Source organism: Ursus americanus, chromosome 7, assembly GCF_024610735.1.
Source record: "Ursus americanus isolate L20-20 chromosome 7, mUrsAme1.1.p, whole genome shotgun sequence".
NCBI classification, from domain to species: domain Eukaryota; kingdom Metazoa; phylum Chordata; class Mammalia; order Carnivora; family Ursidae; genus Ursus; species Ursus americanus.
The window spans coordinates 34,655,459-34,670,289 of record NC_142133.1 but is presented as its reverse complement, the minus strand read 5'-3'; the positions used below and the strand labels follow the sequence as shown (position 1 = coordinate 34,670,289).

The following is a 14,831-nucleotide window of genomic DNA, read 5'->3' as shown; positions in this document are numbered from 1 at the left end:
GAGCACAAGCGGAGGGGGAGGGGCAGAGGGACAGGGAGAAGCAGACTCCCCACTGAGCAGGGAGCCCTACTCGGGACTCGATCCCAGGACCCTGCGATCATGACCCGAGCCCAAGGCAGACGCTTAACCAACTGAGACACCCAGGCGCTCCAATATTAAGTCTTTTATCTATAAAAAGAGCTTCTCATTTGCCATAAGTAATAATAATAATAGCTTCATCTACTAATAAAGAGCTATCTTAAGATGGACTTCTTGGGAAATCTCTTGAAATCTGAGAATCCTCTTAACCCCTCTGTCTCTGAGTTTTTACTCAGTTACTTGTCACAAGGGTGGCGTGCCTGACCTTCCTCATTCTCACCGTGCTACGCCGCTATTTCTGCTCCACGGAGACCATCTGTCGAAGAGTCCCCCTGGCAGCCTATGGCTCCTTGGCGTGAGCGGAATACTGCCCACTATGGGGTGGCACTGGGCTTAGTGTGCTGGCTGTACCTCCATGTGGAGGAAACGTCCCCCTTCCCCTGGGTGAGCAGACAGGGAACACAGCACCGAGGGCAGAGTGTGGGGGTCCCCTTCTGATCTTGTCTTTGGGGTTTCTAACCACTGCCCCACCCAACGCCCCCTGGCCAGACCTTCAGTTCAGTGGTCCAGGATGAGGTCTCTGCCTTGCCTTGTTACTCAGTGCAACTGTCCCCGTCAGCTGTGAACTTACTTATGCTGTCCCCTCCCTACTCACTCCACTCTGGTTTCTAGTAAATCTGTTTCCAGTTGGCCGGCTTGGCTATTAATATGTGAAAGCAGACTAATTTGTCAAAAGCCAATTTGTCACATGAGCATTTCACCCAATTACTGGAGATTTTTTGAAGTGTTAGCATTGCCCTAAACCTGCCCCAGCTCCATCTCTAACCCTAGAAACTGTCAGAAAAATGTTTTCCTTTAAACGGGAGACAATTAGCAGAGCCACAGTCAAAGGCAGGAGCAAAAGCAGAAGCAAATTACTCTGCTGTGAAAAGGGGATACTGCTATCTAGCTGTGGGAGATTTGTTAGGATTAACTCAGTTAATACAAATAAAGCACTTAGAACAGTCTGGCAGGCGATATTCAGCGCCCAGTAAATGTTAGTGATTATTGCTATTATGATAATTATTACTTTTAATTTTACACATGCATTTAAATTATAGGAATTAAACTATATGCTAGATGAAAAATAAAAATCATGATTTAAATGGGAATGCTGGGAAAGAAGACGGATAGCAATCACTAGGGCTGAGTCAGTGGTCCATACCTTTGGTCTCATCATTACCCGGGGAGGGGAAAAGGGCTGGAGACTGAGTTTAATCACCAAAGGCCAGTGACTTAATCAACCGTGTCTTTGTAATGAAGCCTCCATAAAAACACCAAGGAACAGGGTTTGAAAAGCTTCCAGGTTGCTGAACACGTGAACATGTGTCCCAGGAAAGCTCCGAGCCCCTCTCCCCATATTTTGCCCTATGCACCTCTTCATCTGCCTATTTCTGAGTTACATCATTTTATAATAAACCAGCGATCTAACAAGTAAAATGTGTCCTGAATTCTGTGAGCCACTCTAGCAAATTAATCAAACCCGAGGAGGGGTGGAGAGAACTTCTGATCTATAGCCAGATTTTTTTGGTCAGAAGCACAGATCTCGATTGGTATCTGGAGTGTTTGGGGCAGGGGGCATTGCTGTAGGACGGAACCCTTAACCTATGGGGTCTGACGCTGCCAGATAGTGTCAGAATTGAGTTAATTGCTTGGTTGTGTTGGGAAAAACACACATTGGACATGCTAATTTCAAAAGTATTCAAATGAAAAAAATATCTCTCAGAAATAAGATATTAACTATGTGTCTGAGCAAATTACCTAACCTCTCAAAGCCTCCGTTCCCTCATCTGTACAACAGCGGTAATGCTGGCAACCACCTCAGAGCTTGCTGTGAGAATTAAATGCGATATTGCAGGAAAGCAGAGTATATCATGTTTAGGGAATAGAAAGCACGCAACAAGTGTATTTTTTTTATGTCCTTATTCAAATGTAGTTCTTCTAGAACACTCAAGGCACTAGGAAGACTCAGTGTTGCAACATTTTGCTATATTTTGGGTGCAGCTGAGCTTGTGCTAAGTAAAGATATCATTGGCAACACAACTGTCCAGGTGGTCACTGCATAGGGGTCAGCTTTCTCAAGACTGGCATGGCCACTGCCAGATGCTGTGTGATTTTCAAGTATTTTGTTTCTCCAGTAACCCTCAAATTCTTTGGGAGATAGATTCCAATACTCTCAGAAGAGCAACAAAGACACACAAGAGTGACCGTCAGTGACTAAGCAAGTAGCATGAATAGCAAGCCAAACAACTGATGTGCACCTGCTTGACTTCAACGGAGTCTATGAAATCCAACGTAAGAAAATCTTAATGAAAGTGGTGGCTGGAATTCTGAGGGTCTGAGTTTTGCATTAATAAATAACCAGCATTTCAACAGGTAAGTAAACTCAGGATGGCAGAGCGTGGTGTGGGCTTTTTCTGATGGGTTGGTTTCCCATTGAAGGTACTATCCAGCCCCAAAATAGACACAGTACCTAATCCAGACCACCTGCTTCCTGGTGATCAAGTTCAAGTTCCCACAGAATGTGTCTGATGTCTCCCCAGGCAGCTGAGCCAGGCCACGTGTTCCCCCAGCTCTTTCCCTAAAAGGACGCCGACAGGCAAACCATTGCCCTCTCACAGCCAGGAAGGAGTGACTTCAAAGGGAAATAAGGCTTTTGTATCTTAGCTGAAAATCAGTAATGATAAGATGCAAGAGGCAGAGGGCAAGTCCGAGTAGATGCATCATGAGATGGGCCCTGTTTCCCGAGGAGTCACGTACTGATACTTGGCTCTGCTCACTGATTCACTGGAGGGCTTTGGAAGCAATCAGACCATGCGAAGCAAGCTGAAGACATTCCAGTGCTTTATACTCAGAAGCTGCAAGCCTCCGGCCAGAACGGGCTCTTTTAGCCTGTAAACATGCACACAGCAGAGCCTATATTTAACTTGACACATCTTAAGATGAGGAAAGGATGGGGAATTGTGTCCCTATTTCCTCCCAACAACATGACCCCATTCACATAGAATCCCTAAGGTTTCTACATGGAATAGGAAGAGGGTTTTTTCTCTCTCTTAAGGGACTCACTGGCAGTATATCCTTCAAAGCTATCCAATAAGCCCACTTGAGGGCCCTTCTAGGCTCATGGAAGGAGAAAAGTTGTTTCTAAGTGGAAAGAGAGTGAAGAATACATGAAAGCCAGCAAAGAGGTCTTAGACACTCACCCCTCCGCACCGTGGAGCCAGAGACTCTTGGGAGACCCTGATCCTGGAGTTACTCCCAAGAGACCTTTCCGGTGAACAGCTCATGACATGGGACCCTGAACGTATACTGGGCGAGGGCCTGGTGTGGTACGTGGCCCCCAGCCACCCTCAGGACAAGCAGGCAGGCTGTGACTCGGGGCGTGGGGAAGGCATCCTGGTATTTCTCTACTTAGACTCTGAATCAGAGCAAAATTAGTGGTTTTTTTTAAAAAAAAGATTTTATTTATTTATTTGACAGAGAGAGACAGCCAGCGAGAGAGGGAACACAAGCAGGGGGAGTGGGAGAGGAAGAAGCAGGCTTCCAGCAGATGAGCCCGGTGTGGGGCTCGATCCCAGGGATCCGGGATCACGCCCTGAGCCAAAGGCAGACGCTTAACGACTGAGCCACCCAGGTGCCCCCAAAATTAATGGTTCTTTCCTGGACCTGCACCAGTATTCTTTATAAAAAAAAAAAAAAAAAGAAGAAGCCTTGGAAATTTTGTTTTAGTTCATCACTACTTAGAGATAGCTTTCTATGCTGCGCTCCTTCCCCACATGAGGGCAAGGCCCATATAGCATTGAACAGAGGGGACAGACTCGGCTCCTAGCTCTGCTGTGTTGAAACCTCAATTTCCACATCTCTGAAATAGGTAGAGTAGCACCGAATCCAAAGACTCTATTTAAGATTTAAAGGAGATGTCATGTATGGAATGCTTGGCACAGTGCCTGACAGAAAGCCGATAGTACTTGTTGCTCACAAGTGGTAGTGACTGTTACGCTGTTCGTGACGCTGCCAATCAGGAAGAGAGAGCAGAAAAGGAAGTCCGAGTGCCAGCTTTGACCAGTTGTCAGGTTTTCTGGAGGGCAAACCAGCTTTCCATCCTGTTACCTAAATCCCCCTTTCCCCTTTTAGGGCCCTGTCCCCACACCCTGCCTCAGACTGTATGCCCTGTGCCCCCACACCACACCATTCCTTGGGGACATCCCACACTCTTGACCTACCTCCACCCACCCAGGCTCGCATTCTTTCATTATACAGCTTGGAACCAGGTAACCGACAGAAAGACGGTATTACTGATTACCAGAGACTTCATTGCTGTCTCCCAGATACAGCACATTCATGGTTAATTTCCCAAAGGTTCCTGATGGAGATTTCTCAATCCACTATGAGTTTGAAAGGAAGATGGTTTTAGTCAGAGCTGTTCTTGAGACTCTTTAAATCAAGCCCTCAAGTGCTGACTTTCTTAAAGCAAGCTGAGAGCATTCCCATATATTAAACAAATCTCAGGCTCCTTGAATTTGCTCATGTCTAAGCGACTGTTGATTGAGATTTTTTGATAACATCTTTGGGCTCAGTTTTCCTTGTCTGAAAAATGGGTATATAACATAGATCCATTTTCAATTTCTTAAGCATCTCTTATCCTAAATGAGTGAACACAAGATAAATCAGCAAGTAGGGAGGACAGAGAATGTGCAGTTGTGTTGACTGGGGATAGAAAAAAAGGAGTAGGTAAAAAATCATTAAACAAAGGGGGGTGCTAGTTGATTAAGCATCTGCCTCTAGCTCAGGTTATGATCTCAGGGTCCTAGGGTCAACCCCTGCATTGGCTCCTTGCTCAGTGGGGAGTCTGCTTCTCCCTCTTTCTCTGTGCCTTCCCCCACCCCCCATCCCCCTGCTCGTGCATGCTCTCTCTCTCTCAGATGAATAAATAAAATCTTTTTTAAAAAAAAAGAGTAGATAGATTTAATATTATCATTAGTCATGACTTGAGCCGAACTTAGCAGTTTTAGAACGATGTTAACAATTCTGTCTGCATATTAGAATTAACTGGAAGTTGTTTCTAAGGAAAAAAGTTCTTAGACTCCACCCCCCAAAATTCTGATTCAGTTGGCAGGGGGTGAGATTTGAGCGTCTGAATTTTAAAAAAATCCCCTTCAGGTAATTCTGTAGCGCGGCCAAGACTGAGAAGCACCATCTCAAAACAGCATCAGTAATATAAAGTAAGCGGAAAATGGCATCCTATTAGCCAAGCTTTGGTTGTGAGCAAGAGGCGGGCTGGAGCTCTATTCCAGACGTACTCAGCAAGTGACGCTCAGTGGGTTTCACCCTGTGGCCATGGCCTGGGGGAAAGAACCCGTGGATAGAAGTCAAGAATCACTAGATAGCCGGCTAGAGGAGCTGGAAAGTCCCCTACCTTTAACCCTCTTCCACATTGTTGTGTGAGGACTGGCAGTTCAGCTTGTCCTCAGGCGTCAGTTTCCCTATCCATCAAATGAACAGATTAGATTAGATAAGTTCATGGGTGTTTTCCAGTGCTGTCATTCTATGATTCTAAGATCGTGTTCGAACATCAGAGGAAAGGTGCAGCTGTGCGTCCGTGCTCTCTGCTCTTTCCTGGGAATGAGGGAGTGAAGTCGCCCAGGGAAGCCTGCTGCCCCACGGGCCCTCCAGCTCCAGCTCTTCTGCTGCCGGCCAAACGCCAGCCTGGCCTCCTCCAGCAGGAGCGAGACCTCCATCCTCGGGCCCTCGTCCAGCAGGATGAGAGCTTGTGTGCAGGTCTTGTAGAGGCAGCTCGTTTGAATTGCAGGGGCGGCCTGTCAGTGATCTCTCTGCTCCCCGGCAAGCGCACGGCCTGACCACTGATGATATCTGCAAAGGAAGTGGCGGAATGTGGAAGTTTACACGATGTCAGCGTGCGCACATCCTCCTGTCTTGAGCCCCGGGAGCCCGTCCAACAGCTGCTGTGCCATGGTGCTCCTTGTCCGCCCGTCTGGGCAGCCTCGAGCTGCCTCGGAGTCCCCTGCTTTGTGCATTTAAAAATGGATTGGGCTGCTGAGCAGGGCTGAAGGAATCGATCAGAACCACAGCAAAAAGCGTTGGTGCTTATATCCTCTGCACAAGCTCTGCGTGGGGAATGTCACACTCCAGGCCTCAAACTGTGACCAAAATTCCGTGCAAGGGAATTGCTGCTTTCTGTGTGTTTGCGACCCCACCCCCAGTCCATATGTAGAAATTCCAAGCCCGGGAGACGACGGCTTTAGGAGGCGTCTAGGTCATTACGGTGGAGCCCTCATCAACGGGGTCAGTGACGGAAAAGAAACACCGCAGAGATCTCGAGCCCCTCCACCATGGGGGACACACTAAGAATCTGCAAGCCCAAAGACGGCCCTCACTCGACCCTGCTCCCAGACTTCCAGCATCTGGAACTGTGAGAAATAAATATCTGTTGTCACAAGGCACCGGTCTGTGGTATTTTGTCAGAGCTGCCCAAACGGACAACGACAGGAATCTTCTCAGCCAGTCCCCTACTACAAAATGTCCTATCCGGTGCACAGACTTACTGGAAAAACCCTCAGCTCTGCCTCAAACTTGAGAGAAAATGGGTGACATGTGCCAGACTTGAGGCTGTGAGGTAAATGACAAATGTTGGTAGGGAAGAAGGCCCGGGGTTTTCAAGTGCATGCTGCAGACCCTTTTTAGTGTCTCATTATCTGTGCAGGTGGAAGGGAGGTAAGGTGAAGAGGGGGCGGGTGGCTGGAAAAAGGCAGATATAGTAGATCCTGCCTCTGGGAGAGCTAAAGGTGGGAGCTAACAGGACACTGATGACCTAGGTCAGTCTCTGGGAGCTGCTTTCCAAAGACCGGCTTCTTGGTCCCGCTGAGGTCTACAGCTGCCCTGTCCTCCCCACTCCTGTAGCCTTTGGGGCACTGAGGCCAGTGGCCTCAGACCCCAGATCTTCGCGGGCCCTTCCTTGCACTCACAGGGCCTAGGATACTAGAAAAACTCCTGTTGCTTGTGTTCTCCTTCTATGGACAGTGGCACAGGAGGAAGAAGGGCAACTTCAGCCAGCCGGGTCCCCCTCTTGGTCATGAAGAGGAACGGACACTCCGGCTTCCAAGGCTGGAGCGGCCGGTCTGTTATCTCGCAGTCCTGGTGGAAGGAATAGAACAAGAGGCATCCCTTGACCAGGACGAGCTTGAAATTCAGATGCAGCCCTTCTACTCAGCCTGAGCGCTTGCTCCGAGGCCCAGCAAGGTCTGCAACACCGACTTCCAAACAGAGACCTCAAGTCCTCCTCTTCGCACCTTCAAGCAAATGTCCCCTTGAGAGTTATGAAGCCGGCTACTTCCATCCTCAGCTCTGTCTCAGCACCTCAAGAGTCAGTGTGAGGAATCCACCCGTGGCAGAACGAGACTCTCGTCCGTGTAAATTAGGTATTCAACAAGTGTCTCCATGTTTGCTATTCTGTAATTAGAAAACAAGTAAGCCCCAGGAAATAAAATATCTTATGGCTTTACTTAAAGGATGCACCAAATCACCCCCTCCCCCACCCCCCAGTCTTCTACAAGCAGGTCTCTGAGAGAATGTGCTAGGTCTCGCCCCCGCTCTCCAGCAGTCTGGTGGCTGCAGGGCCTGAGTAGCAGGCCTGAGCCACACTGACCCTCCCATCTGTACCTTTTGCTCTGTGGGTAACGTGTCATGGCCACAGGCAGGGGGGGAAATAACCAGAGTGACGAAAACAAAGAGAAGAGGAGAAAAAGTGAGAAAACACAAGAGGAAAAAGGAATAATGGAGGAAACACGTGCTGGGAAATCTCAACTCTCAGCACGGTGACCATCGATCTCAGACCTCTGAGGAAGCCAGGCGGCTTCAGGAGTCCAAGTACGTGCGTGGCAGCAATGGGATAACGTCTGTAAGCCAAGCACGGGTAACGCCTCCTGGGAAATCGGGCCAGTGGCCTCCAGAGCGGACGGCACCTTGGAGAGCACCTATTTATATGTGTTTCGGTCTCATCCTTATTCAATGTCTGTCCCGTGTGTGTTTTAGGATATATGTGATACAGCCATGTAGTGGAACATGTATATAATTTATAAGTAAAGAAATCTATTGGGGGGTGTCTGCTCAAGTATTTTCTACTGATGGGGTACATAGTCAAAAGAGCTTGGAGACCACCTAACTCGGACAATGACAAAAACCGTGAAAGACTCCACTCTCCTACCTAGCGAGGCGTGGGGCCTCACCAGGGCCCTCTGCTAGGCTGCCTTCCTGTAGGAGGAGAAGTCAGCTGTCTGCCGGGAGGGCTCCTCTCCCAGCTGCCCTCCAGTGCCTCTGGTCCCTCTCTAGAGTGAAATCACTTGCATTTTGGTGAAACAGAAAAAATATTATCATGACTTTTTCTATCTAACCCCCAGCCAGCCTCTAAGGAAGTCCCATCATGTGGAGAAGGCCTCTGTTCACAGGCCAGCCGTATACAACTGTGGCCATGGAAAGGCAGGTCGGGACTGGAACCCAGGCCAGGCCCTGCTCACCATGCCGTGTGCCCGGAGAGGAGTGCGTCTGCCTCAAGGAAGGGGCACCTTTACTAAGGCTCATAAAGGTGTCTGTAAGCATTACCAACAGCACTGCCTTTTTTTTTTTTTTTTGCTTTATTTGAAGAGGCTTTTCTCATCAATTTTGCCTTCATAAATACAAAGTTTATTCCTTCTTTTGTCTTCGTCTAATAATAATCTTGAGTTTCCAGCCCCTAGGGAATGTGCATCATGGAAGGGGGTTACAGAATGGGGCTCTGGTCAGCAGGTGCAGCCCCCCCCCCCACCCCACAGCACAGCTCACCACAGGTGAGTACAAGAAAGCTAAATGTCATTTTCTGCCCCTGTGTCTCAAGGACACTGTGAGGCCATCTGACTAGATGAATTGTTCCACAAAGAGAAAAAAAGAACTAATGCCTCAGTCCAGCCTTGGTTGGGGCCAGCCTGTTGCCAGGGTCCTGGGATGTGTCCTCCTTCAAATGTCTCCATTGGATGTAATCACCCAGCCCACGGAAGGTTCCCTTTCACTCGGCCTGAGATGACCGTGGAATAATGCAATCCTTTTGAATACAGCCACAAGGGTCATAGATGTCCCCACATGTCCCTGCTCACCCTCATCTTCCTGCAAATTCCATCGATTTATTTTACTGGGAAAAGTGATGTTTCCCCCCACAAATGTCTTCTCCCTCCTAGGGAGTAATTTTGCTTTCCAGTCATCAGGTAGCACCGAGAAAGGGAGCGTGTTGGGTGGGCCTTGCGGGCTGTCTTCATGGTGTACGTGAGACCCTCAAGCATCGGCCTTGGGTTCTTTCATCGATTTGACAAATTCTTTGACTTCTTCTTCCAGGGTCTTGTTCCTCCTCTCAACATCCTCCCGGGAGCGCTCCACATTGCGGAGACTGATTTCCAAGGCTGCAGATTTCTTCTTCTCCTTCTCCAGTTCTTCATTGAGTCTCACCACCTTGGCCCAGACGTCATAATTTTCCTTCTCAAGGCTACAAGGAAGGAAATAACAGAATGAAAGAACAGGGTATGACGTCTAGACTCTCCCTTCACCCTTGCTCACATGCTCTGTCCTTTTTCTTCCTACATCACAAGTCCTATATCCAGCTTATACCTCCTGTTCCACCCACCACATGCAGACTTCTCAGGAAAACTGAATTCCCAGGGCATGTCTGAGCCCCTCTTTTGTCATTTAACATGATCTTGTGACAACTTTTGTGTTGTCGTTTTTCATGTCGTTCTATGTTTTGTATCTTCCACCAGATAATAAAGTCTTTGAAAGAAGGAACCACTTCTAATATATATATTTTTTCACCTCCACAGCCCCTTGCACATGTCTTGCTCAACAGAAATGTTGACTGACTGCTGAAGCCCCATATTCCAGAATCCCAACACCTTCGCACACATGAGTGCCTGCCCACCCTGCTTCCAGGGGGAGGACTGGTGCCTTCTCTTATTAAGGCCCCCTAGGGGTGGAGATTTGGAGAAGTTTCGGAACTGCCCTTTGAGAGCAAGAGGCCCTGGCCGCCCCACCCTCACTTCAGGTGAGGAATCTGTTGGGAAGGGGGAATGAACCAAGAGAGACTGTGGACTCTGGGAAACAAACTGAGGGCTTCAGAGGGGAGGGGGTTGGGGGATCAGACTAGGCCGGTGATGGGTAGTAAGGAGGGTATGTATTGCATGGTGCACTGGGTGTTATATGCAAATAATGAATCGTGGAACATTGCATCAAAAACTGGGGATGTACTGTATGGTGACTGATATAACAAAATAAAAATTATAAAAAAAAAAAAGAAGAATCTGTTGGGTTTCTGAATTCCCAGAAGTTTCCCTGTTACTAGCCCAAATCTTAGTCTGGCCCCAGGTGCTCCCTGCTCTGCCAGGCTGTGCTGCATTAACTCCCAGGAATGAGGGTACAATGCCATTTTTAAGCCCAAAGAGGAAATTTCAGGACTGTGGGGAGATTGCATGATTGGAAATTGGCTTCAGAATTTCATTCTGTGAGGTGCTGCCTCCCTGCCCGGTGCCTCCCTCCCCAACTGGACTATTTTTTTTAATAGAAACTCAAGCTCCCTTTTGAGGCCAGTCTGGCTTCTGTCTTTCGGGTGCTTTGGCTCATTCTCTGGCGCTTGCCTTCCCCTGCCTATTTCTTCCTACAGCTAAATGAGTCTCATTCCTTCTGGCCCTCTCATTACAAATCCAGTTTTCTTCTCCAAGTTGACTCTTGCTGCCCTCTTGCTTTGGGAGAAATCTCAACTGAGAGACCACTGCTAGATTTTGACCACTGATTCCGGTGGAGAGGTAGAATCTGGGTGGCCTCAGGAGCCTGACTGACCCAGGTTCAAATCCCAGCCCTCCTGAAGATTAGTTGTGTGCCTCCTGAGGAATCTTTTTATGCTTCCTGAGCCCCCATTTCTTCTGTAAAATGGGGATGTTGTCTATTTTACAGCATTGCTGTGGGGATTACGTGAGAGGGTGTGTCTGAAACACAAAGCTCAGAGCAGGCGCTATGGACTGTGAATTCTCCTCTCTCTGCTGAGGATGGAGGACCCCTCTGATGGGTGAATTCAGAGGACTTGATTCCATTCAGGACGGATGGCCCTCCATGGCAGCTGGGTCTTTCCCTGTCACTGACATTCCCGTGAGAGTGCACTGGGAAACATCTCTGGGGCTGCTTCCGTCACAGACAAGATGGCACATGAGTGTTGTGGTCCTACAAATGACTGAGCTCAGGTTCTTAGACAAAGGACCTAATTTTGCTTTTAGACGGGCTTAGACAAAGGACCCAATTTTGCTTTTAGATGGGCAGCCCTCTGTGGAGGAAACCAAGAACGAGGGCTCAGAAAAGTCTTCCTTTCCTGTACCTGAGCCTTAATGGACTGAAAAAGTAGCCATAATTTGAAAACCCCACTAGTTCACATTGTACTACGTCATGATTAGTGTTCACATGGGCTAAGCTGGACTGAGCTTTACGCTCATGAAAAGTCAGTGGTGTGGACAAGATTTTAAGAAAATAGTTTATCTCCCCAAGAGAGCACTTTGTGTCCAAACACCTTAAGGATATACATGAAAATTGTGGCAATGGCTTCCGCACTAGCCTTCCCTTCACCCCCCGGGGGTCTGGCTCAGTGGAAGCCAGTGATTGGGTGAAGTTTTAGTCAAGTAGATCTGAACAGAAGCTCTGCCTCACACAGGATTGAAGGTGGCTGGCAAGGCCCCCTGCCCTCGTCTGTCCTCTCCCCTATCGACTATTCCCCACTGCTCCAGCTTACCACCACTCTTCCCACGCGTGAACATACCAGACCTGCTCCCTTCCGTGCCCTCTGCACCTTCGCTTCTCCTTACCTGGCCTGCTCTTCTCCCATAGGTGGGCCTGACTCATTCCCTCTTCTCTTCAGGCCTTTGCTTTAATGCCACCATCTCAGTGAAGGCTTCCTGACCACCCTATCTAACATAGGAACCCCCTTCTTGAGCCCCCCAACCTCCTGTCCTGCTTTATCTCCCCCATAGCATGTTCCACCATCTGACATGCATATAGTTTAATTACCCGTATATATATTGTCTGTCTGTTCCTGCTAGAAGGAAAGTTCTATAAGCACAAGGACTTTGTCTGCTTTGTTCAGTGCCATTCCCCAGCAGCTGGGATGGTATGTGGCACACAGCACGTGCTCAATAAATATTTTCAGAAGGGATGAATCACATTAATATGAAAAAAATTTCAAGTTCCTCTTAATTTTTAGAGCACGTCGATCCTTAAAGAACCACTATTTGGAAAGAGTCGCTTAAGCTGCATAAACTACATACTTAACTTTTCATGAGTTTAACCTAAAACTCAGAGTTTTCACTAATGTAGTCCTCTCATCATTCCCTTTACCCCTTTCCTCAGTTAAGCCCAACTGCTAGAGATTACTGTATTCTCTAAACCCGAGGTTTCAAATATCACTTCTTTGGCAGAGGAGAACAATTTCCCTGTTCCTTCTGAAAATGGAAGCCGAGGGGCTGCCCGAGGCCCCTCTGCAGGTGACTTACTTTTTAATCTGTTCCTCATACATTTGCTTCTGTGTTTCTATTTCCTTTCGCAGCTCCTGGACCACCCTCTGCAAGGATTCAAGTTCCTCTTCTCCAGAGTTCTTTTTTCCAGGCCCGGTTTCAGACTGGGGGCTGGCAAGAGTTTCTCTCTTGGAGTCACAAGCGTGGGAAGAGATGGAGGCGGCCTCATTCTCAGGGGTCCCAGGCGGGGCAGGAACGTTATCATAGGTGGAAGTCCGCTGGGAGTCGGGACAGGGGGGCACACCTTGAGACATCGTTCTCCTGTGCCCTTCCCCGGCCTTTCCCTCTGAAGAAGGTGACCAGAACTCATTTTTAAAGATCTCCACTTTGCTGCTGTTGGCACCTTGAAATGCTGACGTCAAGAAGCATTTCCGATTGGGGAGTGTCTGAGTCCTTTTTCGTGACTGAAGCTTCCAATCTCCAAGCTTTTCCCTGGGGGCTTTATTGCTCTCTTCCAGACACCCATCGCTCGGCCGTTGTCCAGTGGGGCTGGTTGTGTCTGAGTCGCTGGTCTAGAAAGAAATGGTCACGGATGTCACATGGGTTTTTTCCTGTGTGTCAGGTCCCCAGGATAAGGATTAGCAACTTGAAAGAATCTCCTGGCTGCACACCCATGAAACTCTTAATTAGAAGACCACCTCTTAATTCGTCACATTATTGATTATCTGTGTGCTGTTTTTTCAAAATGATATTGCACTGAAAGGGAACTAACTCATGCTCTAAAAATCAATTTTCTATTAGTGGTAAGAGAGTCTTAAACTAGGATTCTTCCATAGCTTGAGGACAAGGAGGACTTCCAACTAGAACTCAAAATCCAAAAGCCATAAAATACAAGTTCTATAAATTCAACCTACATGGGTTTCCGTGACCCCCCAAATAAAAAAGAACAAAAATAAAACAGAGAAATCACCATATATAAAATCAAAAAAGAAATGACAAAACAGCAAAAATATCTGCCATACATATCACAGACAACGAGCTACTCTCTCATGTATAAAGTTCATACAAATTGAGAAGAAAAAGACCAACAAAAATATGGACAAAGGACAGGACCAGATGGTCCACAGAGGAAAAGAAAAATGCAACAAGCCCTTACACATAAGAAAAGGTGTTCAGCTTCTCTCATTATTAAAGAAACCCAAACCCAAATTAAAATTACTGAAATATCAGGGTACCGGGGTGGCTCAGTCAGTTAAGTGTCCAACTCTTGATTTCGGCTCAGGTCCTGAGATCAAGCCCCACCTGGGCTCCATGCCCAGCTTAAGATTCTCTCTCCCTCTCCCTCTGTTGGCCCACCCCCCTCACATATGCACTTATGTGCTCACTCTCTCTCAAAAAAAATAAATAAATAAAAATAAATTAGTGAAATACCAGTTTTCACCTATCAGATAAGACACCTTCCTAAATTTGAAAACACATTTTGCTAGTGAAACTGTAATGAAACAGGCTCTTTTGGGCATTGCTGGTGGAAGTACAAAATGGCACAACCTCTATTTGACAATTTTAGTAAAAATTACACACAAATCTACTTACCCTCTGACTCAGCAATCCCAATTCTGGGAATTTATCCCAGAAATACATCTACCTGAGTATAAAATGAAGCATGGTCAAGGCTATTCATTGCAGCCTTGTTTGTTGTACAAAGGAATGAAATCAACCTGGTCAGATGAGAGGCCTGTCCATGTATTGACATAAAAAAGTCTCCAAGATATAATCTTATATGGAAAAATGTAAGATAAAGAGTAGCGTGTGTGTATGTGTGTGTGCATGTGCACGCCTGTCTGTGTGTATGTGTGTTTAGAGAGAGAGCAAGAGAATTTTACCGTGTAAAAAATAAATAATTTACATTCATATCTATTTATATTTGCATAAAAGAACACTGGACGGGTAAGTATGAAACTAATGAACGCGGGGAAGGATGGGGTGGATGGAGATAGCAGAGGGAGCAGGATTTCTCAATGTATATCTTTTTCTCATTTTAACTTTTTTGAACCATGTATATATATTTTTAAATTAAAAAGAAAAAAAGAAGAAAAAGAATGAGGAAATCAAGGCTCAAGCTCTCCTTCTAATCACTCTAGCTAATCACCTGCTTCCACAACCCCACCTGGAATCAGAAGCACTGGGGCC

General features: G+C 47.2%; 1 protein-coding gene across 3 annotated transcripts in view; it reads right to left on the bottom strand.

Annotated features, from left to right (window-relative positions):
• Nucleotides 1-8,791: 8,791 nt before the first annotated feature.
• The window catches only part of ARHGAP25 (Rho GTPase activating protein 25), an 84,015-nt gene continuing 77,975 nt past the window's right edge, over nt 8,792-14,831 (bottom strand). For all 3 annotated transcript variants that reach the window (XM_045788142.2, XM_045788145.2, XM_045788144.2), the window contains 2 exons: nt 12,681-13,213; nt 8,792-9,643 (listed from right to left, as the gene is read on the bottom strand). In XM_045788142.2, the coding sequence (XP_045644098.2) occupies nt 9,436-9,643; nt 12,681-13,213 (741 nt within the window). In that variant the 3' untranslated portion in view covers nt 8,792-9,435. The remainder of the gene's footprint in view (nt 9,644-12,680; nt 13,214-14,831) is intronic.